Below are 23,038 nucleotides of genomic sequence, written 5' to 3'. Positions count from 1 at the left end.
CATGTACAGCACAGGCACACGATCGGTCATACAGACTGACATTGCATCGTGAGTACAGGCATTGTGAGTACAGGCATTATGAGTACAGGCAAGCATCATGGTTCAGTGTCCAGATGTCCGAACAATTCAATCCAGCCAGAATTAGAGCAGCTTGCTATCTATTGTCATTGCGGCGAGGCGTCTTCCACCCAACCCAAACTGCATATGGACCATCTAGCACCTCTGGAACGCTCCACACCTGCCATATCCCGTCCGACTCTAGTCTCAACCATCCTGCTAAGAACTCCCTCACAACATCTTCCGCCCTCAACTCGACGACCACGAGGACAGACGTTACGCCCGGAGTTGTCAGGTAATCAATGGTGGAAAGGAGTGCGGGCAGCAGTGATGGGTGATAAATGCAGTCGACGACAAGCAGCACGTCGATAGCCGGGTATTGGAATGTAGACCTGCGCAGGGCCGGTGAGGCATGGCGCAAAGCCTCCCAGTCCAAAGCTTCGATAGAAATGCTTGCGTGCTCCTCGTCCTTTGGTGCGGAACCGCCTGCACCATGTGCAGATCGTCGTTTGCCTACGGTGTTGCGGGATAAACTCGGTAGGCTGCGATTGTGCGCGAGGTTCTTCTGTATTAACGGGATGAGGGCGTCGATGTCTGTGAGCGTGTAGCGCGCTACGATGGGCGATAGTGCTATGCCGAGCAGGCCCGTCCCAGCACTTGCCAATAATGCGATGAAGGGCGTGGACCGGATCATGCGGGCGATACAACAGCGGCCACAGACAGACAGTAGGAGCAGCATCTGTGCGATAAGCTACGCATCTCCAGGCTAGCAAAGCGGTAATTCCTTACCCCAGCTCAAGCACATGTGCTGCGCAAAGCGAATCTGCATCCAAGAGCGCATCCGGGGCCCGGGTGTGATAGCTTCGTAGAACGTACTGTGCGAAATCAACGCTGGACTACGTCAATGCGCCTGGCGTCGTCCCTGCCGAGACGCCAGGGCGACAGGGATACCTGACCGGCAGGATGATGGCCTACTCACCTTGCGCGCCAAACAACACTCCCCGTATCCCCCTTGCGCGAGCGGAGAGCTGTCTTGTCCTGCAGGAGCTCGATGGAGATGACATGTTCCCGGGACGCTGTCGGAACCTTGCTTTTCTTCTTGATAGAGCGTCTCGACCTGGTCTGGTACACAGCCGGCTCAGTGGCAGCTCTTTCAGATTGTTCGTCAATGACAAAGTCGATAGCGAGCGTGTCCTGTTGAGAATCGACGTGTCCGAGCCCTCGGAAGCCCATAGCTTCGTCGTCTGGTGCGCGTGCAGCTAACTGAGTATACAGCAAAAACACCTATTGCGCAAGTAATGTCAATACTATTCTGGCCAACGGATCGAGAGCATGGCGCGTAGGAGTCCGCTCACTGAGCTAGCAAATCGCTAGTCAGGATGAGAACCGGTGAATGTCGCCCTGGCCGCCCACAGGATCACGACATACTGACAAGGATGTCTGACAAGTGACGGCTCCGATGGAGCCGTCATTTGAACAGGATGGAATGGAAAAAGTGTCTTGAGGGGCACCTCTCAAGGTGGACATCTGTACAGCCTGGATACATATACTTTCGTTTTTTCACGCGCCGTATACTTCTTGACTCAACCAGTGTACGCAAGCATTTAGAAGTATTGAGAGGAGAGATACACGTATTACGGGCTGTAGTTCGAAGACATTGACGAAGTAGACTGACCTCCTCATCAGCATCCGAAACGACGTTCGCTTGCCGTGGGATGCGCACTGGGCCACATTTCCGCGCCTCTGTTCCATTTGTCATTCTTGTCCTCTTGTCCGCGTCATACGCTTGTGAAACGCGTGAAGCCCATGGCATGCAGTAGCGGCAGAGAAGTGACAACACTGACAAGGGGTAGGAACGATTTGTATCCGTTCCAGAGCGCCGGTTGCCAGTGGAGACCACGTGCAGTCAATTAGGGAGATCCGGGCTCCCGATTGCAGCACGGGTCGCCCGAGAAGGAAATGGTTGGACAAGTACTGGTCGTGGACTCTGGAGTCTGAGATGGAAAATAGGAAGCCCACACGCGATAGCAATTTCGTCTTGAACATTCAGCCAGGAATCACTCGCACGGCCGGCGGTATGGAACACATGTGCTTTCACTTATCAGAATAGGTATATCGTGCTCGGAAGCTGATGAGGTTCGTACGCAAGGTCAGCGTCACGGCGGTGACTGAGTTCCTTCAAGTTCTAGTACCCGCCACTCGCTACGGCACGATAACCTCAGCTAGCACACAGCGCTGTGTTTCAGAGTTACCTCAGGAAGGTAAGTACAGACTCCGACGATTCCATGAGTGCGTATTCTCTGCTTATTTCTTACGAGCAGATAGAGCAGGCTCATCACGTAGCCCATTGTCAAGGCATTCAAGTTTCGGCGCAGTGACGATCGACCGTGATGTTGCAATGCGCGAGTAAAGCGAAGTTACTGCGCAGCCTTGGGCCACAAGAAAGCACGCGGCGCACATCGGCACCAATGTCCGCCTCGGATGTTCCGCAGCGGCTTGAGTTGGTATGTAGTGGCTATCCGGACACGAGCTTCTCACCGTTGTGTCCAAAAGTGACGTCGAGCGCCTCCACGTACCTTCGAAATTGACACTGCGTTTGCAATTCAGGCCTGGCTCGCCTGCTATCGCGCGCCCTCTGTGCCATATTGTTGACGAGGCTGCAAAGGTGATCGCAGCCGTAGCCTACCACTCCTGCCCAGCCAGACATTCTCCTGACGGTGTTAGCGATTAGATAGCAAGTTGGGGTTCGCGAGAAGAGACTCCTTCGGAATACAGCGCAACCTCTCCCGGCGGCCCATACGGTCGCGTGCACATGAACTCTACTCCAATACTTCTACCCAGGTTCGCCGCGGTCCGCTCCTTCCCTGAACCGCCGACTAAGCCGCTATCCAGTCCGCCTAGCCTAGGATTGCGTTCGCATGCTATCTCATGCATCCCGAATGAGGATTCGCCGCCCTGGCACGGTGGTGTCGAGTACTTCGTGAGCACGCGGGACATGGGAATGCTGACGCTGGTACGTCTATTATCGTTCAGCAGAACCTCCCGCGTCTCCCTCGGCGCGTGCTAGCTCACCGATTTGACCACTGACAGGGAGCGGAGCCATCGAAGGAAAACCCGGCGTATCGGACGTATGTCATTGAAGGGTTCTCCATGAAGCACCCGCATTGCCCCAGGTGCACCCACTTTTCATACAAGGGGGAGGGGACTGAGTTGAACAGGTGCACGATGCGTCCCACCCGGTCTACGCCAACCACGCGCGGTTGAGCCAAGTGAGAAGGGTCGGAACCCTTCACTGTCAGTATTGGAGCAAGCATCACTGTCATCTAGTTGGATCTCGAACGTCTTGGTAAACATCTCGTACCTGGTCTACTCAGTTTCCGGCACGATAAGCCATTGTCATATGCAAACGGACATACTGACTCACACCGTATGCGCCATTTCCCAGCACACCTTATCTGCGTTGGAGAAATTTCGGGCGCACATAAGAACCCACATGGCGGAGGGAAGCCCACCTCGCCTCCCGTCTTCCCGGACCTCCATTCCGTCCTCGCCCACGTCGCACACCGCCATGGCCAGTGTACGTGATGATCCGGAGAGCTCGAGCACCAGCTCCATCTCCGGCAACGAGAAGTTGGGGGCCGAGAAGGGTGGTCAGTGATACTCGCTTTACTATCATTTGATATGCGAATCCTAACCCGAATAGCAGCTTTGAAGGACAACGTCGCGGTCGCTGAATTTGAGGATCCTAACCTCGACGAGAAGGAAGCTCTTGAGTTCGGTACGGGCGTATGACTTCATCTGGCGTGTTCTTTATTGACATAGCCCACCCAGAGGACGACTCGCCGTATCCTGAGGTTCGTTCTGCCGTCGCCAACACGGATGACTTCGAGATGCCGTCATCAACCATCCGTACTTGGGTCATCGGAGTCATTTGGGCGGTGATCATTCCCGGCATGAACCAGTTTTTCTTTTTCCGGTATCCATCCGTCAGCGTCGGCAGCGTACGTATACAAATTTCACCAACCATCTCGCCCACTCAGCTCTGTATTCATAGTATGTTGCTCTATTGCTGTCGTTCCCTATCGGACGCCTCTGGGCAAGGTTCATGCCCAGGGTCAAGGTCCTGGGTGTTTCCCTCAATCCTGGACCATTTACCATCAAGGAACACGTTTTGATCACGATCATGGCCGGTGTCGGTGCAGGCTCAGCGTATGCGGTGAGTACTGTCGATACCCAAATGTCGATGCGCCTTAATAGTCCCGTCAGACCGACATCGTTGCCGTTCAACGAGTCTACTATAACCAGGAGTATAACTTCATCTGTACGTCCGGGATATAGCTAATTTACTCGGCTCTGATTGACTGTGTTGCCAGATCAATGGATGGTTGTGTTGAGCACTCAGTTGATCGGCTTCTCTATTGGTGGTATCTTGCGAAGGTTCCTAGTTCAGCCTGCATCCATGAGTATGTGCTTTTCCGTTCGATTTGACTATATCGGCGCTCATTGACGTCCAACTACCAGTCTGGCCTACCAACCTAGTAACCTGCGCGCTGTTCAACACCCTACACCAGCAGCAGTATTCCGGGATCGGTAACCGCGGTGGCATCAGTCGAGAGCGGTTCTTCTCATTTGTCTTCCTGGGGTCGTTCTGCTGGTACTGGTTCCCGGACTATATCTTCCAGGCCATGTCGTACTTCAACTGGGTCTGCTGGATTGTCCCGAACAACGTGGTCATCAATCAGCTCTTCGGCTATTCGAGCGGCTTGGTAAGTTGCCGATATCGCCAAGTGAACACCCAGAAGCTGACATCGCTTGCAGGGCATGTCGCTGCTCACCTTCGACTGGGCCCAGATTTCATACATCGGTTCTCCGCTTGCAACACCCTGGTGGGCAGAAGCGAACATTGCCGTGGGATTCGTGTTCTTCTTCTGTGAGTTCGGCTTTACATCCTCCATTGATGTTTATTTATGCGAGTATGAAGGGATCCTCACGCCGATCTTGTACTACACGAATACCTGGTACAGCTCTTTCCTGCCGTACGTTCAGCTCGATCTCGACGAATATACCTAAGTTGACGATGTCGTCTTCGCAGAATATCGTCCCGAATTTCCTTCGACCGCTACGGTAACAGCTACAACGTCACCGCCATCACGAACGCTGACGCCTCCCTCAATGTGGAGAAGTACGAGTCATACAGCCCGCTCTTCCTCTCGACGACGTTCGCGATGTCCTATGGGCTTTCGTTCGCGTCCATCACGTCGATCATCACGCACACGTTCCTCTACTTCCGCAAGCAGATCTGGGTGCAGTCCCGCCGTGCCATGAGTGATCAGCCGGATATCCACTCTCGCCTCATGTCGCGGTACCGACAGGTCCCTGAGTGGTGGTACATGTGCATCTTTGGTGAGTGCGATACTGTCTTGTGAAGACGTACACGCTGAATTAGAGTCATGTAGCGACCATGTTCGTTTTCGGAGTCGTGTCTATCGAGGTGTGGCACACAGAGTTCCCCGTCTGGGCATTCGTACTCAGCTTGGTCATTGGTAAGCCCTTCGAGATCATTCGAGATGACTCATGTGTCCTTCGCGGACGAGCTGACGCTGCTTCCACTACAGCTTTCGTGTATTGTATCCCAGTCGGCATGATCCAGGCTATCACTAATCAGCAACTCGGCTTGAAGTACGTCAGACTTTCGTTGCTCATTTCTTTCCAGCTCATGTCCGCATCTCACAGCGTCATCACCGAGCTGATCATCGGCTACGCCTTGCCCGGCCGTCCCATCGCAATGATGATGTTCAAGACCTGGGGCTACATCACCATGGCCCAAGCGCTGACGTTCACATCAGACTTCAAGTTGGGTCACTACATGAAGATCAACCCGCGCGAGATGTTCTGGGCACAGGTTGTCGCGACCGTCATTGCGGGCACGGTGCAGCTCGGTGTGCAAGCGTGGATGTTCACCAATATCCCGGACATATGCGCTCCCAGTCAGGCGAATGGTTTCATCGTAAGTCTGCTACATTACCGGTCATTGACATCAGCTAATGCCTTCGTTAGTGCCCATCAACCGAAGTATTCGGTACTGCGTCTATCATCTGGGGTGTCATCGGTCCTGCACGCCAGTTCTCGCAGGGACAAATCTACTAGTACGTCCAAGCACTTCACACACGTTGCAGGCGGAAAAGCTGATGTATGCTCGCTCTCATAGTGGTCTTGTTTGGTTCTTCCTGGTTGGAGCCGCCTGCCCTCTTGCGGCCTACCTCATCGGCTTGAAATGGCCCAACTCATTCATCAAATACGTTAACTTCCCTGTCATCTTCAGCGGAACCGGAGCCATCCCGCCCGCGACGGCGATCAACTACGTTCCGTGGGCGATCATGGGGTTCATCTTCAACTACGTCATTCGCCGCCGCCACTTCTCCTGGTGGACGAAATACAACTGTGAGTGTCCATACGATTTTTTGGGCATTTTATGAGGGAGGTGGCTGACGCCGACTGCTCACATAAGATGTCCTGTCCGCGGGTCTGGACTCGGGCGTTGCTATTTCCATCATCGTCATTTTCTTCTGCGTGCAGTACCCCCTGGCCGGTGCTATCGGCAAGGATACCATCCAGGCGTGGTGGGGCAATACGGTCCCCTTCGACAACGCGGACGGTCGCTCTGAGAGCTACAACATTATTCCCGCCGGTGGCCACTTCGGGTGAGTTAGTTCGTTTGTGCCGATCCGTGCGCAGCTGATCACCGTCTTTTCAGGCCTGAGACCTGGTCATGATAGAACTGAACGCGCACACTGTGTACCCTCATAGATAATCCTGTAGTGTAGTAGGTATGCCTGTACGAACTGTAACGGAGGGTACGATATGAAATTGAGTGTTCGTGTGGCTCGATCGATCATTTTGATGTCGTTGACGCTGGTACATCCCTCGATTCCGAAATCAAGAGACTCCATAATGATGATTACGGCGACGAATATCTCCATTGGGGTAACGATGCATCGCGCCAGGAACGTGCATATGCATAGAACTCGCATCGGTACATACCCAGCAGTGGCCCAGTATACGGATCTCGGCCGCTGTGAAGGTAGCCAAACTCAGTGTTCTGAGCAGGTTCTGAGACGGCAGGCAGCATGCCCGGTACTGACGCCCGCGCGCCTACAACGTGTTCCTCCGACTGAGTGTCCATCCAGATCTTCCTCGCGAGACGAGGAAGACCGGCACTGATAGATCGCGAGATACTGGCAATGGCTCGTGTAGATCTCGAGGAGGAAGCGATCTAAGCTCAGGTTCCTTTGACGCCTTCGAGTGATCTGCCAGATTTCAGTGCAGTACCTCCCGATAGTACTGGCGTGCCTGCATTCGAATTTGCGTGTCTGACAGAAGCTTAGTGGGACGTGTGGTTCGCTGTATAGAGAGAGCATGTTAGACACGTCGTCAGACTGCGCCCGTCATGTCGGTCAGTGTGCAGTGCCGACCTTCATATGATGACAAGCCCGGCATGTGCGGGACTTGGAAGCACTCCTACGCTTGGAATACTTCCCTTTAGCATTGATACACTAACCTGCTCCGGCGCATGCGGCTCCCAAAGTCATAGAAGTAAAGGTTACATGGGAATTGTCGAATTGACTCGTGATGCTGCCATGTGGCCGTCAATATGGATCAGCGATCAGCACCGTCATTGTCGTGAGAGTAATAATGGTTCTTCAATGGTATTGTGTATACCTGATTCCTAATCTGCGGAATGACTGTATCGCTCTATGTCCTACCATGCCGGGATCAGCCCGTCAAGTAGTCTTCTCCCTGGTCAGATGAATGGGGTCACGCACCTGGAACGTATGATGGTCTCATCGGTGGCGTGTGGTTCCGATCGGTCCATGGCTGACGTTCCCTTCGGAGACCCGTCTTGCTGAGGAAGCGGCGTATCGCACTAGTGATATCTCAGCAAGTCAACGCGTGCGATACATCATATTATATATCATGTATAACTCACCGCTTTGTGTCGAACATGCGTTACTACATGCTCTCACAAGCCCCGTCAACAAATCTTACCCGAATAGCCGAGCTCCATCTACGAGGTTCTCCACGCCTTCGGGGAGCCGGTGAAGTCTGCCGCATCGCCGAGGCGACATGGTCCGAAGATGGTCTACATGTCTTACAGTAGTATCTCCGAGCCATAGATGTAGAATGTCACCTCTGCTCCAGCTGCCGCTCCAGTCATCTGCCCGTCGGCGCAAGTGGGGGCCGTTTCACAGACCATGCTCACCACCATCCGACTGACGTCGGGATGTTTCAGCAAGCAGCCGCTTGCCTCACCGCACAAGATGGCCCATCTTGGAAATTGCAGGTGATACAGAGACACTCGTGCTGCCTTCTGCGACGTCGTTGGTATTCGATGGTCCTGTCATGGACGCCACGCGGATGACCATTCCCGCACGTAGACCTGACTAAATTTTGTCAGTGAAATCAGAACAGGAGACTGAATACCGATTGTGAGGAACCCACACTGACAGCCCCGCGTCCGTGGCCCGCACAAATCAACCCGGGCGCATACACTTTTCCGCACGGAACAGCGCTGACCGACACCACGTGTAAAATTGAGCCTTCCCAACAGCACTTCTCGAGGCAATGAAATCTTCAACTGGTATGGATAGGGCTGTACAGGGAGGCCGTGCGGTCCTGAAGACCTTTGAGAAGCTCGTCCGTTCATGAAGGGAAAGTGAAAGCGGGACCAACGGGATGCGACTCACCAGTCTCACCTCCGAGATGCGGGCCGCCTGTTCCGGGCCTCCGGAGGGTGCACGTGGACGGCCGCAAAGACAAGAGCGCGCGAGACTGTTTGGTACTGACCTTGTCTTCATGCAAACACCCGAGCGCTGCCTACTCTGACGACTTCAGACGTTCAACAAGTACTGTTTGCCTTGCTTTCTACTGATAAATGTTACATAAATCGAGGTATATCGGGTTGGGTATCGCCAACTACATAATGAATGCAAAGAGGAACCTCCCATGATTGTCAGATAGCAATGTCTTCTTATGTGAGTCATAGACTATACACGATCTTCTCCGCGCTGACCTTCCCATCCCGCATGTATTGAAGACCATCCGGCACAGCCTGCAGACCACCTTCCCACAGCTTCGTCTTGTTGGGGATGATCTGCTTCTCGCGCACGAGCTCCGGGATCTTCTTAAGGAAGGCGACTGCGTGTGCGCGGTCCTCCGCACTGACGGGGAAGTCTTGACCCAGCATGGAAAACGGCCGGCCGAGGACGGTGTATACGAGTGTCGCTGCACGGGATTACGTATTAACGCGCGCATATAGCGAGCAGAAGCAAACGGACGTACGTTGAAAGACGACGTCTTCCCGTACCTGCCCCTCTTCTTCAGGCGCCAGGAGCAGGACAACCCTGCCGCCGCCCGGCTTGATCACCCTGGACGCGAAGGCTTCCGACTGTGCCAAGCTAATGGTGTCGACTGCGAGGGCAATCGAGTCGCCAGTGGCGGCCTTGATCTGTTGCACCGCTTCCGGGTCGTTATAGTCCGCGACGAAGTCGGCCCCGAGCGACCTGCAGAGTTCGAAGTTGCGTGGTGAGGCAACTGTCGCAACTTTGTAGCCCGACAGGTGTGCTAGTTGGGTAGCGTACTGGCCAACAGAGGCTACGGTTGGAACAGGACGACATCAGTGAGGGTAGAAGTATGACAGGCAAGACACTTACTACTGCCGCCGTAGACAAATACCCACTGCTCCGCCTCTACCCTAGACGGTGGCTCAACGAGCCCTAGCCGAGTCGGGTTGTACAGTGCCTGTACAGCCGTCCAGAACCTACAGGTAAGTTCAGACTCACATCCGTATAGTCAAGGCAATACCACGTACGCGCAACCTAACGCCGCCGCCTCCTCATGGTTTACAGTGCCCTCTGGTACGACCCAACTCAACTCCGCAGGCGTCCGCACGTATTCGGCATATGCGCCGTAATCGGTGAACGTGCCGCCCTGGACGAAGCCCGCGACATGGTCGCCAACCCTTGGCGACGTGACGTTCTTCCCCGCATCCACGACGTATCCTGACCAGTCGCAACCCAGGATGGTGCCGTGATTCTGCACGAAGTCGACAACTATCAACAGGCAGGGAACATGTCAGCCGGTTGCTTTCGATTCCAAGCAGGAAGTAAGAAGATATGCCAGGGCATAGAGCACCCGAGCGCGCGTGCGCGCCAGAACATAGACTGCGTCGAAACGCAGATCGATGTTCTCAGCGTACAGCGCTAGGGAATCATGTTCTGCTCATTCTTGTGTTGACACCCATCCTGGAAGCAGTGGGCGCATAGTACAGTCGCTTCTGATACCCTTGATGTTTTGCCGAGCGTATCAGAGGAACTCCGTCGTACGCCACCCGCGTGGCTTGACGTACGTAGCAAGCAACCGCTGGCCGAAAGTAAGTCATCCTTCTCGTCGACGAGCTTTCCGTACGTAGATGACCCAGCGGTAGCCTTGCAGTGCGCGCCACCGTCATCGGCCACAGGATGAATGGATGTGGTGCAACGACTCAAGTGACTTGCCAATACTGTCATTGGTGTGTCCATGGTCGCCCCAAAACGTGCTGGACATTACAGCGCGTTGATAGAGTCCTGACAGAAAGCCACCGGTGAGCGCCTGTGTAGACATTCACAGTGCTGGACCTTCCATAGCTTGTGCAGGACTCTGGACTTGACGCGGCCTATCCATCCGACTGGCCGCTGCAAGGCTACCGGTCGCGTCGCTCAAACGGACAGATCGATGCATATGGCCAGGAAATTCCCATTCGGTCGGGAGCAGCGAAACGGGCAAGTGAACGCTCTGGAGGAGGCTGTGAACATGCCTCCAATGATCCCTCCCGTCAGGCGGCAGAGGCCGCGGATGACGGCACATGGACAAGATCCCCACCGAGATTGGAAATACACAACATGTCGAGCGCTGAGCGCCGAAGATCGTGGCGTTCCTCTGGGAGCGCAATCCAACAGAGGCCAATGAGATGGCGAAAGAGAAGCCCCGAAGCACTAGGACCATATAATGGGCGCTGTTGGCTTCGATGGCCTCCCTCTCGATCATGCGAGGGGGATTATTGCATGGGAGAACGAACGAGTTCGCAAGCTTGATGGAAGGAGAGGTAGGGACAGGGACGCACATTTCCAGTCCGTAGGATTTTGTGCGGTAGCGACGACCTTGACAAGGATGTCATCGCTGCCAACGACCGGGACCGGGACCTCCTCGACCACAGCAGCTGGACCCTGTAACATGGTGCGGTCGCGTGAGTAGTCCAGAAGTGGTACATGGTGCATAAATTCATACTGACCGGTTTGACAACGAGGGCCTTCATCGTCTTTGGCACGGCAGGGACAGACATATCAAAGGACACAGAAACTCGGAAGGTAAGAAGGTGTAGGATCTGGTGTCCTGATGCTTATGTATCTGAGGGGCGAGGGAGTGCGGAGACATCGATTAGGGATGGACTCCGCGGGTCTAAATACCTGATGATGCATGGCTGTCCGCGGCGCTCGTCGAGCCGGTTCGCTCCCAAAACAGTCTGACGGCAAGCGAACCCGTCCTTCCCTCCCGCTGTCCGCCCGTTCCAGGGCAACAACGGCGGGCGCAAGTGGGCGCGTTTCCCTCCCCGGTTTGTTGGGCGGCCCGCGCCGGGCGTGGGCCTGTCTACTCGGCCGGCCTCTCTCCGCAACGGGCAGGCGCGCGGCTCAATATAGCCAAACCCTAGCCTAGGGTTTGTCCATTTACAGACGCCGAGTACCTCCGAGTACGCCGTTCGTCCGAGCGGCCATCTCAGTCCAGTTGAGGAAGCCGGCGTATGCCACCGCTGTCGCCCTAGTGGCCCTAGAAGACATCTCCGCACAGATATGCTTCGTTGCATTTGCACATGTCTCCGTCGCATCACGCTTGCGTGATCCGTACGTACAGGGCAAACTCCAATTCTTCTCTCACATCGCCGCCAGTGTACCACTCTGATTGCGATCTACTGATCTAGTTTCTTGTCTCAATGCAGAGAGCCCAATTTATTCGTCTCTGGATGCTTTTAGGTCTTTATCGTGAGCTCCGCATTTGCTTTCGCGCGAAATCATGGGCCCATGACCATGTGAGAAGTCTCACGGTTCACTTCCCGGAAACGATACGCCATACACGGGAAGCAAGGTTGCCAACACCGTCCCTCAGGGACGTCATAGTCCCCCCAACACCGGGAGTAGACAACAGACAGTATACTCATAACAATCTACCAACGATGAGTCTACCACCACCAGGGGATAACCAGGCATACTGCACGGTTTCTGTGCTCGACGCAGGGTTTGTCGACGTGCCTATGGCACAAATCATCGACACCGCACCTTCGGAAGAGATATTCCGCTTCCCCTGTCTCGTCTTCCTCCTCAAGCACTCCTCCCGTCCCGACACATTCGTCTTCGACCTAGGCGTCCGCAAGGACTGGGAGACCGCGTTGGCGCCTTCGCTCGTGGCCATGATCAAGAAGTGGTATGGCGTGGACGTCCCGCAGGACGTGGTCGATTCCCTGAAGAAAGGCGGGCTCGAGCCGGCGGATGTGACACACGTCTGCATCTCCCACGTCCACTTCGACCACCTCGACCACCAAGGCGACCCGCGGGTCTTCACGAACGCGACCGTAATCGCCGGGGACGGTAGTCGCGCCCTCCTGATGCCCGGCTACCCCGCCAACCCAAACGCACACTTCCATAGCGACCTCTTTCCTGAAGGCCGCACGCGTTTCGTCTCTCCGGACAACCCGGACATGGTGTGCATCGGCCCGTTCGCGAAGGCGCTCGACTACTACGGCGACGGCAGTCTGTACATCGTCGACGCGCCCGGACACCTCCCTGGTCATCTCTCGCTCCTCGCGCGCACGTCTGCGGATGGCGGGTGGGTCTTTATGGCTGGGGATGCGGCCCACGACTGGCGGCTCCTCACCGGCGAGGCCAGCATGGCGGACGGCCCTCATTTCGGCTGCGCGCATAGGGACAAGGAGACGGCTGCGAAGATGGTGGCACAGATTAGAGCCCTTGCGGAACAGCCGAGGGTCAGGGTGATGCTGTCGCATGACGTACCGTGGTATGAGAAGAATCAAGGCGGAGGTGCATTCTGGCCCGGGAGAAAGAGAGAGAAGTTCTCTGTATATTCTGGCCCGGGAGCCTGAGATCATTTTGAAGATCTTCACGCTGCAATTCGAGACGCGAATCAATGTAGGATACGGGGGATCCCGTGTATGTTCTGCTGGTAGTCTGTAGCATCATGGAAAGGCGTAATTGCAGCACTGCACCTTTCGACGTTGCCGTCTATGTCTTTGACGAGGACAGAGTCCCTGGTCTCTGCAAATATCACTTGAAGGGACGGAAGCAACAATACTCACCTCATAAATTCGTGAAGCTTGAGTAATGCACAGAACACAGACTACGTACTGGACAGTGGTGCTCAGAAGCGCTGCGCTGCAGCGTTGAGTACCAAAGTCAAGTACATCGACATGCGCTTGGAACGGGTTGAGAGCGACGAGCATCCTCAAGACAACGATGGTAGGGAGTCAACCAGCCCAACAGCCCCCAAAAATTCATTTGTACGTCCCGTCTTCATAGGGGCTACGAAAGGCACACAGCCAGCCGGATTTGCATCACATTTTTGTGAGTCGCGCGGTAAGAAACACGCGCCACCTGCGCGAAGCACCCGCCGCGTCCCGCCGCTTCGACGGATGAGCAGATCGCTATCTAGATTGCTGCTTCCCTCTGGCACCCAGATCTCGCCAAAAGCGTCTTGAGCTCCTCGGACTCCCAGCGGGGGACGTGCCATCGATCCCGCAAGATTTATTTCTCATGATTAGTCAAGGACGACAAATTCACCCTTGTTTCATAGATCACCACGTCCAGCCGCTCCACCGGGACCCCATCGTTACCATAAACGACGCGACCTCCGCGGCTGTGTACGCCGAAGGCGACGAAAGGTGCCAAGGTTGTGCCAAGGTCCGGACTACGATCAGGGAGATGACATTGCCGGGGCAATAACAATGACCGATCACGGTCTACGTCACGGCCCATGCACTGCACAGCGGGATGCCGGTGTGTTCATCATCACCGAATGTGGTTCGCTTTGGGATGTACAACCACTTCAGCTGGTGTACACCGAGAACGTATAGAGTGCTATAATGTCGTTCACCAGTTCGACGATACCCATTGAAGGTGAATTCCACGAAGCTCGGACCATAATCAATTATATTTCGAAACACCAAAGTTGTTACTAGAAAACCCCGGGACTACCCTTGTCTCGCCTAGTCGCAGTAGTGTTCTGTCGAAACGGCGAGAAGGAAGCGTGCTTCCCTCTAGGATACTCCCCAATTATTGCATGTGTCCCGAGTCACATTTGGTTCTTTAGCGAATTGCCATGGTTATACCCAACGTTGCAGTCGAGAGCGACGTCCCAAAGTCCCTTCACAGCCTGGCACAGTGGCAGGGTGCGAAAACATGTGTCCACCTGAGCTCGGGGCTCAGACGGTCTCTGGCAAACCGAGACACCGAGTGCGGTGACACTGGTAGCCTGGCACACCACGCGTGTTTCGACTCGGACGACTCGATGATCACTCGGCACGTCGCCACAATACGGCCGTCACCAGTCCAGACCAAACCCTGCGGGTGGCAACACAGCAATGTTGTCAGTAGGCACAATAAGTCGCAAAGCAACGGCGTGACGTACAGGGGATGGGAGTTACACCATCGTCTCTGCTTCGGATCGCAGTCTAGCCGGTGTGAAGATGCGAACAACCGGGGAGCGAACACGACGGCACTGCATCTACTTACCGTACAGAATTATTAGGGGTGGCGTTCTAGTAGGACCCTTTGCTGTCGCCCGGGTTCCCCGACCTGCTGCAGGCGCATGAGACATGCATGAGTCTCTGGACTTGGATGCTTACTGATCGAATACCAACAAAACTTCGCCACAAGACTCATAGCGAAGGTCTTACGAAATGCCTTCGCGGTCCAGGTTGTACCAGACGACGTTGCTTGACCGCCAGAGTTCCATCAGGTAGCCGTGCTATCCCCCCGCCGACATGAGAGGGCCTGGTGCATCTCCGAAGCCATACGACTACGGCATCATCGTGGGCAATAGTTGCGAAGCTTCTGCTTTTCACATGCTGACCATCTGCCTACGTCGCGGCTTCCTCTTCATGAGAACGCTGTCTTTACGGTGGAGAAGAGCACAAAACAGACAGTCCATTCGCGGGTCTCCCCACGAATGAAATAATCTCTTAGGTCTAGCCTGTCGTCAAAGAAGAGGGGATGAGTAATTGAATGGGGCTCCTATCGCATAGAACGCACGTTCGCCTCGCTCGACGCTGTGGCCTCGCGTCGTATTCATTCTTAGAGATGGTTGTGACAACTTGTGTACCAACCAGGTTACAACGTCACCATAAATCGAGCAGAAGGCAACATATCCCGATTCTTCGGTATACATAACGTGGCCAGACGCTGGAGGCCGCAACGAACGCCTCCCCACAAGCCCCTGAATCGAAGCCGTCAGATTCGGAGGACATGCGATCTCCCGGAGGCCGCAGCCAACCTACAGAAGCAGATCGGTGAGTATAGGCAGGTTCATCTCGGTCAATTCTCAGCGTAATGGGTTGCATGCATTGCGACAACACGAGCTGGTCCGGGATCTTGCGAGATGTGACGTATCGAGAAGCCGAACCAGTGTATGGTTGATACCCATGGGAAAGCTACCGCCTGTCCGCGGACTGGGGGCCCTTCCTGTCAGTGTAACCCGACGGTCGACGCGTTTCCGCCACGCTCGAGCACAACTGGCAATGATTCCCCAGGATGCTGGCACTAGCATGGGATCGTGATGAGTGCTGATGACCCTACAGAGATCGAGGTTCACAAACCTAGCCGGATTTTCTGTGGTGACTGGTTGCAGCACAACCCCCGTGGGCACGATTGCCACACGGTCGACGTGGCCCGAATGCGGCCAGTGCGCGATGTTGTGATCAGCAAGATCTGGCGTACATGGCGTACAACGGATCATGGTCGAAGGCGCCTTTGCGGACACGCCACTAGATAGCGTGACGAGAACAGTCGCCTTGGAGCGGCCATGTTCCGACTCTATTCACTTACACGCGGTTACCCTTTCGACCGGAAGAAGCACGACTTCGTCTACATCTGCATCGCTGAGCACACGCACAATAATGAGGCGAACGTCAGCGATTTTGCAATTCCGCGGGGGAAGTACTAGAGAGCTAACCCCGGTTTGTAAGAGCATGGTCGCCTCCACTGCAGTAGCAACCGTCCTTGAATTCAAGACCAATGAGCGCACAACTCCAAGAATAGGCGGAGTTTGGACGTAACGTAGACGTACCAGTAGCCCGATAACGCTAACACCGCGTTCTTGCGCCGGGTATTCTGCGAGAGGAACATGACCTTCGCCACGATATCGTGCGCCAGGTGCTCCAGCGACTGCGGCATATCCCGAACGCCATCACGCCTGCCTTGACGCCGTGTGTCGCGATATGAGAGAAAAGGGCACGAGTCGAGACGTGGATGTGATGAGGTGATGAGCGTCCAGATTCGTCGACGCGTCGAGTCCCAATGCTCGATCTCGCGGGCGCGTCGCTCAGGAGGCTAAAGTCGGGAAGATCCGTGAATCAACCGGGCACTCTCCCGGAGAAGAAAACAGCACAAGAACACAATGAATCGCTCGAGTGCCCAAGCCCAAGGCATGTCGGACAGTTTCATGTCCTTGCTGTGCGCGGAGCACCCACATGCGCCCACGACTGCCTGCACGTGCGCACGCGAGGACAATTCTTCTCCTGATACTAACGCACCGGCTACATAGGTTGTCAGCTCATGCATGACCACATTCCCATGCGCATGGCACTCACTCGCCATAAGAGTGATGCCGTCGAAGCCTGAACATTGCCGAATCGATGCCGACACGGTAAGTACTGAGGCAAGGGAACAGACCGACGGCGTCGCTTGAGATGCTCCTAGTGGCGTGGGATGTTGTCCTGGTATTGACAGAAGCCGGATGCCTTGATGATACCGAACTGAAGTCGAGAAGTCGCATACAATAAGCAGGGTATTTCCGGAGTGCCACAGTCTGGCACAGACGTCGGCGAACATAGATTGGGATCGTAGCACTTTGATCCGGTGGCCGGTGGGTAAGCGCCTATCCCGCCGGATCCAACGCACATCATCTGCGACACCCTGTGCAGTGTGGGCGGCCTATGGCGATCTTCTAGGACCGCAGAAGACCACATCCATCGACGCGGCCCACATCTTCATTTGCAATAACTGTTATCGGATAGGCAATCAAGAACGCCGGCAGGAGGAGGACCAACCAGTGACGCCTGACCGACAAGTCCGATCACTTTCGAGGTACGCAGCGAAAGGTCATCGCATAGGCCTAGGAACTGCGCACATATTTGCAGCCGCGGATAGTCCACCTAAACGAGAGAAGAGATTGTCAGTTCCCCATGTGAACTAGGTTCCGGCTGACATATTAGGTACATGCTGTGCCGGCGCACTGCTTTCTCTCATGGAGAGAGTTATATGATGTCCATAAGCAAAAGTCCCGCCATCCATGAGTAACTCTGGAGTGGAGTTTACGGCTAGAGCCCACCGCGGAACTGCGGTATAACTCAGTCCAATGGACGTACTGGTTCGAATCTATGGGTCGCACCGCTTGACTTCCGCGGCCAGAGCAACCCATTGTGGTTCTCTGTAGCGAGATGAAGAATGAATGCAAGATTCATGCCGTGATTTCAACAACTCGGTACGAGTGAAGAAACAAAAGGTCTACAAGAGGACCAACACCCGCGGATACGGATATCGCTCCGAGGTGCGAGGAACCTGAATCAAGGGCTCAACATCTCGTGAAAGAAAGGATGATGGTGACGTACATTATCTCTGGGGGGAAAGCCAAGTGTGGCTCGGAGGACGTACTGAAACTGGACTAGCATGTCCATAGACCGAGGAGGTGCATGCGGGATCGATGGTCCCTCGATCCATGTAGACGGAAATGACGGTCTGCGTCGCTTTAGGGCCGATGAGCTCACCCCAGTGTCTTCATCCACGGGATGTAGGCGGTTCCGCGGAAGTTAGAGTGCGAATAGCATCGTACTCGGTCGTCTTGCTTGTTTCGTATCCTAGGTCCTCGCTCCTGACTGTTGCCAATCCGGAGCAACCCTGTCGAGTAACGTTTCCGCGGGGTTCTCAGCGTCCAATTGCCCTCATACGTATCAGTGTAACGAAGCAAGTTTCCCAGCGCCAGGTGCCTGGTGCAGTGGCCCCCACTACGCAACGCTGTGAGTTCGGGTAGCAGAAGTGCCGTTTGTGATCTAAGCGGGACTGACCGAGTCACCATTCGGGCCTATTGGCTCCGTCGTATGACTTCAGGCGGCCAGGTGTGAGTTTTGAAATCTCCGAAGCTAGGAGGGCGTCATTACTGAGTATCGCGGCACGCCGAAGTTGACAAGCGGCCAGGTGTCAAGGGTTGTTGGTATCTACAAATAACGTGTAAGCACCAGAAGCTAAAGATGACCAGCGGAAGCACGAACGTAGGCAGAGCACCGCGGATACTGTGTCAAAATAGACACACAATCGTTGATCAACGAGGAGCGCAACTGCGGCAATCGCTCAGGTGTGGTTGACGGGCGCATCGCCCAGACCGGAGGACGCCGCGCCACCAGTCGCGTATCTGAGCAGTACACGAGCACGCGTATGGAATCAAGTCATAGCTGATGGCGCATGACACGTTGAAGTCCCGTACGAAGTTCGTGCTCAACCACGGTCGGGAGGGGGGGAGAGTGCCTTCGCAGGCATCATTCTTGTGCCCCGGTGAGCCCGAAAGTTTGCGTATGCATCACCCATCTGTTTCAGAACAGAGGAAAGTGCTTTTGAGGTCGTGGTCGGTGTATGTTTACGCTCCCAGAACCTCTGAGTCTGACCCTGTCCACGTTCGGGGGCGTCGGAGCCAAACATGCAGAGCGCCAATAATCACCAGCTCTAATCAAGCTGCGACAACGGCTCAGAGACATCAGCGCATCATACGGTTCGCAAGAAACCCATGCGTGCCCTTCATCGGGTACCGTGTCTCGAGGTTTCAGTTTCTCAGACCTCCGAGTCTTCCGACTGCACCACCGAGCACGCACAAGACCGCCACTGCGTTATGACCAAGAGATTCTTGTCTTTCAACTGCCTTGATGAAACGAAAGCTGAGAGCGTACTCACGCTGATTCAACTTCACCAGAGGTGCGTGTCCATAGCCTAGCGTCAACTCGAACCAGGGTGTGTTAAGTCCGGAATGTCGGGATATTCCAAGGATATTCATGTTGACCTGGATTGTCGCGATAGTTTCGAGTCTGGTCACCGTCAGAGTGTATATCGAGTACAACATCGAGAATACTCGTCAAAGCTATTTTGCGCAAAGGCGAGGAGGTGAACAAAGGCGAGTTATGCAGTTACTGCGATGGTGGCGAGCAACGGTCGTCGGTGGCTGTGATTTTCGAAGGCTACGGGAGCGCCCAAGCTGAGCGCTGAGGCTCGAAGCCGCAGATCCGGATCTACTCTCATCATTGATCCGGGGACCCTGCCGCCGGTTCCTCCCCGGGCTAAAATTGAACGTGCAACTCGAAAATATTGCTGGCTACCAGTACTGCATGTCTCCTCCGTCATGTCAGTAAGCGATTCAAAGTATCTATACCTACTGGGCTTCATGTTTTTATTGCTTGTTGAATTTGTCTAGGACCAAGCACGGCACGGCGCACGCAGATTGCAGAGGCCGAGCTTAAAATGAGCCCCAGGAATCGCGCAGGCCGTGACAATTCTCAGACCATCCAGATCGTCGCCGTAACTATCCACGAAGCTCATCGTCGATTCACCGCGGATCGCGCTTGTCAGGCCTCGGGCAGGTATGTACAGGCCTCAGATCATAGCTTGCATGTGACACGGTACTGAATCGCTCCAGTGCTAGTTGTACGCACTGAGCTGCTCTCCGATGTTTTCGCTATCCCGGCACAGCAGTCTGCGCCACCTGGGATACATCCTCGAAGACACAGCACATTGCCGCAATGTGTCTGTCTGCGACGCTGCGTTGCCGAATAACGTACCAGGATTGACCAACAGGCTGTCAGCTCTACTACAGTAGTAGTACAGTCTACTACTTATCTCGCGCAGGATGCCAGAATCGAAGCATACGGACGCCCTTATCCGGAAGCCGTCTGCCGGCCGTGACCATACTCCCATGCGCACCGTTATCTCGGACGATATGATCCTCCTATAGACTATGATATAACACCAGCGACCGAGGGAACATCGTCTGTACGTATGTATACGGCGTGCAGTCGTTCGCGGCATTCTCGGAGATAGCCTTGGGCTTGTAGGCGTACAACCACAGCTTTCGACGTCAAGATGCGGCTCCTCAGGTATGCGCTCGGTGCCTTGGCCTTCAGTTCTGTGGCCCTGGCGGGCCGGCGCGAAGCCTCCCCGCGAGCTCCTAGAACTAATCGGAGAGATAATGCGCTCGCGAAACGGCAAGTCATTGAGGACTTCCCTCCCCAGGACGCACCATGGGAGGACGAGGTGCGCTACACGTGTGTAACATCTCTTCCATACCGATTCAGGACTTGACTGGCTTCGCTTTAGGATCATGGATAACGACTGGAGCAGCACGGGCTTTATCCCGTTCCTGATCGCGCTGAACGCGAACATGACCGTCCTGGGGCTCACGGGCAACACTGCGGACTCGTGGGCTCTGCAATGTACGCTGCACGCACTCGCGACGCTTGAACATGGGAACCTTTCGTGTATTCCTGTCGCTCTCGGCCAGCCCTATGTAAGCGCTAAGCCCACCTTCAACTATGGACTTTGAGATTGAATATCGGGGTAGCCGTTTATGATGACAGAGCAACGCTTCGACATGTGGACGACCCTGTGGGGGACGCTTGATTGGGATGGCGTCTTCACACCTGAGAACCTCACGTACGAAGCTGAGGGGAATGATCCAACCGGGGGCAACCCATATCGCATCTCCAAGGGGGCCTTCATCGAAGGTCAGTATCGTGCACACCTCTGATTGCCCCAAAAACTCTCTTTAACTCTCGGTTTACCAACAGGCTACCCCAACACGACCTACATCTCCCAATCCGCACCCGAGTTCATGATCGAGCAAGTCTTCAAGTACCCAGGGCAAGTCTCCATCTACGCCGCGGGCTCGCTCACGAACGTCGCCGCCGCGATCCGGATGAACGGCACCTTCGCGTCGACCGCGAAGGAGCTCGTCATCATGGGCGGCTACGTCGACCTGAACCTCATGCAGGTGCAGAGCGCGCTCGGCCAGGACCTCGGCGCCGACATCAACTTCATCGTCGACCCCGAGGCCGCGCACATCGCCCTCACCGCGGACTGGCAGAGCATCACCATCGCGGGCAACATCGCGAACACGCAGTACCTGACCGCGGAGAACATCACGCAAACAACGCTACAGTCGCCGAACTTGTACTCTGACCTCCTGGAGGTGTACTACACGGGCTACCCGCTGTGGGACGAGACCGCCGGTGAGTGTGGATGCTCCTCCAAGTTCGCATGGCTCTTGTACAGTACTCAGCCCAGGTCCCAGCGATGATCATGGCTTACCCGGACGTCGTCGCGAGCTCCGAGGAAGTCTACATGGACGTCTCAACCGCGTATGACAGCCCCTTCTACGGTGGCACATATCTCTGGGGCTCCGACTTCGCGCCGAGCCACGCGCGGAAGGTGAACTACGTGACTGGCCTGAACACGACGGTCTTCTGGGATAAGCTCATGGGGACGCTCAGCAACCCGAAGCAGTGTGTGGCCGGCGTCCCGCAGTTCGTGTGAGAGTGTGCGGTGGCCCGTCGGTCTTGGCAGGACGTGCAGTCCGGGACGGTGTTCTGCACACATGGTAATCAAGGATCAAACGTCTGTATTTGACGAAATGAGACGAATAGTAATGCGATCGAGTAGTGAACGGTTGTCTTCGGCAGCTACGGGTAAGAAACGTGAAGAACAACGAATACCGAGTTGACCGAGTTGAAGACTCCACAGTCCCGTATGCACCCATTGTTGGAGGTGGCCCAGGGATGGCCTAGGGCCTCGCGCAAACCAGCGGAACCGCTGAACACAACGACATGAGACAACCTGTTCCAGACAAACAATACAACAGCTCCCCTTGCTAGAAGCAATCATACCATGCCACCTATGTGGAACGGCGACCTTCGACTTCCCGCGCCTCGGGCTCAGCGCTCAGGCCACAGGCTAGGAACCATTGACGGGTGGTCCAACCTTATAGTCAGTGTTTCTCGTTGGGGACGACATGATGGATCGGCGTTTGCTACCCACAGCGTATCCGGCGGGACCACAGGCCGAACTTGAATGACTGAGTGGGCTGGGAACATGCATGTGTCAACACACGGTGGTACTGAGATGATAGGCTCGTAGCGTGGTGCATCAGACACGTTTGCGTGCTTGTGGGGGTGCTTCTCCGTTGACTTGGACTGGGTGTTGACTTCGAGGAGCCCGCGAGACCACGCCGTCGGGGTCTTTCGGGTATGGATCTGGACGTGTCTTTGCATTTGCCTGGCCAATCGGGGCATGGCTTTTGTACTTTGTAGAGATGCGTGCGCGACATGTCTTCTGGCCGGTGCTCGAGGGGTCCGCTTCCTGACGCTGCATTCACTGGCATCACAGCGACATGACGCACCTGTCGAGGTACGCTCAGTGTTACATACCGCGAATGATACTCGTCGCCGGCGGGATTTCACCCCGGGTATATGCCTGTGGGCTGCGTACGTACAAGGGGCGTGCTGCGTGAATGAGTCAGCAAACGTTACGACAGGACATACGAGTTCAGCGGGCCGGACGCCCTCCTCCTGTTCGAGTGTGTCGTTGTCATTATGTAGGTCCGAAGACTATCGTTGCCATGGTCGCGGTCCTTG

The 23,038-nt window shown here is 55.2% G+C and overlaps 5 protein-coding genes across 5 annotated transcripts; 3 read left to right on the top strand and 2 right to left on the bottom strand.

Annotated features, from left to right (window-relative positions):
• Positions 1 to 154: 154 nt before the first annotated feature.
• C8Q71DRAFT_714528 (uncharacterized protein) lies at positions 155 to 1,816 on the bottom strand (the record flags this gene model as incomplete). Its single annotated transcript, XM_047920974.1, has 4 exons — positions 155 to 713; positions 847 to 948; positions 1,037 to 1,341; positions 1,733 to 1,816. The coding sequence occupies 4 exons, from the start codon at positions 1,814 to 1,816 to the stop codon at positions 155 to 157; spliced, it is 1,050 nt and encodes a 349-aa protein (XP_047775345.1).
• A 1,809-nt stretch (positions 1,817 to 3,625) lies between these two features.
• On the top strand, positions 3,626 to 6,830 carry C8Q71DRAFT_861216 (OPT oligopeptide transporter; the record flags this gene model as incomplete). Its single annotated transcript, XM_047927873.1, has 17 exons — positions 3,626 to 3,707; positions 3,764 to 3,835; positions 3,889 to 4,058; positions 4,112 to 4,273; positions 4,324 to 4,378; positions 4,431 to 4,520; positions 4,579 to 4,823; positions 4,876 to 4,987; positions 5,039 to 5,093; positions 5,150 to 5,460; positions 5,514 to 5,600; positions 5,673 to 5,736; positions 5,791 to 6,064; positions 6,115 to 6,203; positions 6,266 to 6,498; positions 6,566 to 6,758; positions 6,812 to 6,830. The coding sequence occupies 17 exons, from the start codon at positions 3,626 to 3,628 to the stop codon at positions 6,828 to 6,830; spliced, it is 2,313 nt and encodes a 770-aa protein (XP_047775344.1).
• Positions 6,831 to 8,944: 2,114 nt separating this feature from the next.
• C8Q71DRAFT_778517 (GroES-like protein) lies at positions 8,945 to 11,556 on the bottom strand. Its single transcript, XM_047924775.1, has 6 exons — positions 11,384 to 11,556; positions 11,216 to 11,318; positions 9,926 to 10,166; positions 9,768 to 9,874; positions 9,397 to 9,708; positions 8,945 to 9,339 (listed from the first exon to the last, which is right to left on the bottom strand). Exons 1-6 carry the CDS (start codon positions 11,432 to 11,434, stop codon positions 9,095 to 9,097), a joined length of 1,059 nt encoding a protein of 352 aa, XP_047775343.1. The 5' UTR covers positions 11,435 to 11,556; the 3' UTR covers positions 8,945 to 9,094.
• A 763-nt stretch (positions 11,557 to 12,319) lies between these two features.
• Positions 12,320 to 13,243, top strand: C8Q71DRAFT_726442 (beta-lactamase-like protein; the record flags this gene model as incomplete). Its single annotated transcript, XM_047921761.1, has 1 exon — positions 12,320 to 13,243. The coding sequence occupies one exon, from the start codon at positions 12,320 to 12,322 to the stop codon at positions 13,241 to 13,243; it is 924 nt and encodes a 307-aa protein (XP_047775342.1).
• Positions 13,244 to 20,718: 7,475 nt separating this feature from the next.
• On the top strand, positions 20,719 to 22,252 carry C8Q71DRAFT_880377 (Inosine/uridine-preferring nucleoside hydrolase domain-containing protein). The gene is made up of 4 exons (XM_047928473.1): positions 20,719 to 20,916; positions 20,971 to 21,133; positions 21,197 to 21,637; positions 21,700 to 22,252. Exons 1-4 carry the CDS (start codon positions 20,731 to 20,733, stop codon positions 21,939 to 21,941), a joined length of 1,032 nt encoding a protein of 343 aa, XP_047775341.1. The 5' UTR covers positions 20,719 to 20,730; the 3' UTR covers positions 21,942 to 22,252.
• Positions 22,253 to 23,038: the final 786 nt, after the last annotated feature.

The sequence above is a fragment of the Rhodofomes roseus genome (genome assembly GCF_022264815.1).
Source record: "Rhodofomes roseus strain CIRM-BRFM 1785 chromosome Unknown C8Q71scaffold_22, whole genome shotgun sequence".
In the NCBI taxonomy this organism is placed as follows: Eukaryota; Fungi; Basidiomycota; class Agaricomycetes; order Polyporales; family Fomitopsidaceae; genus Rhodofomes; species Rhodofomes roseus.
The sequence above is the reverse complement of the archived record's forward strand: the minus strand, read 5'-3'. Positions and strand labels throughout refer to the sequence as shown.

Excerpts from the sequence above, each read along its gene's own strand:
- C8Q71DRAFT_778517 (XM_047924775.1), bottom strand. The coding sequence starts at position 11,434 with ATGTCTGTCCCTGCCGTGCCAAAGACGATGAAGGCCCTCGTTGTCAAA. Across the intron at positions 9,875-9,925 it reads GCGGCGGCGTTAGGTTGCGC|GTTCTGGACGGCTGTACAGG; the intron begins GTACGTGGTATT and ends ACTTACCTGTAG. Across the intron at positions 9,340-9,396 it reads GGAAGACGTCGTCTTTCAAC|CGACACTCGTATACACCGTC; the intron begins GTACGTCCGTTT and ends AATCCCGTGCAG.
- C8Q71DRAFT_880377 (XM_047928473.1), top strand. The coding sequence starts at position 20,731 with ATGGATAACGACTGGAGCAGCACGGGCTTTATCCCGTTCCTGATCGCG. Across the intron at positions 21,134-21,196 it reads CAAGGGGGCCTTCATCGAAG|GCTACCCCAACACGACCTAC; the intron begins GTCAGTATCGTG and ends GTTTACCAACAG. Across the intron at positions 21,638-21,699 it reads GCTGTGGGACGAGACCGCCG|CGATGATCATGGCTTACCCG; the intron begins GTGAGTGTGGAT and ends CCCAGGTCCCAG.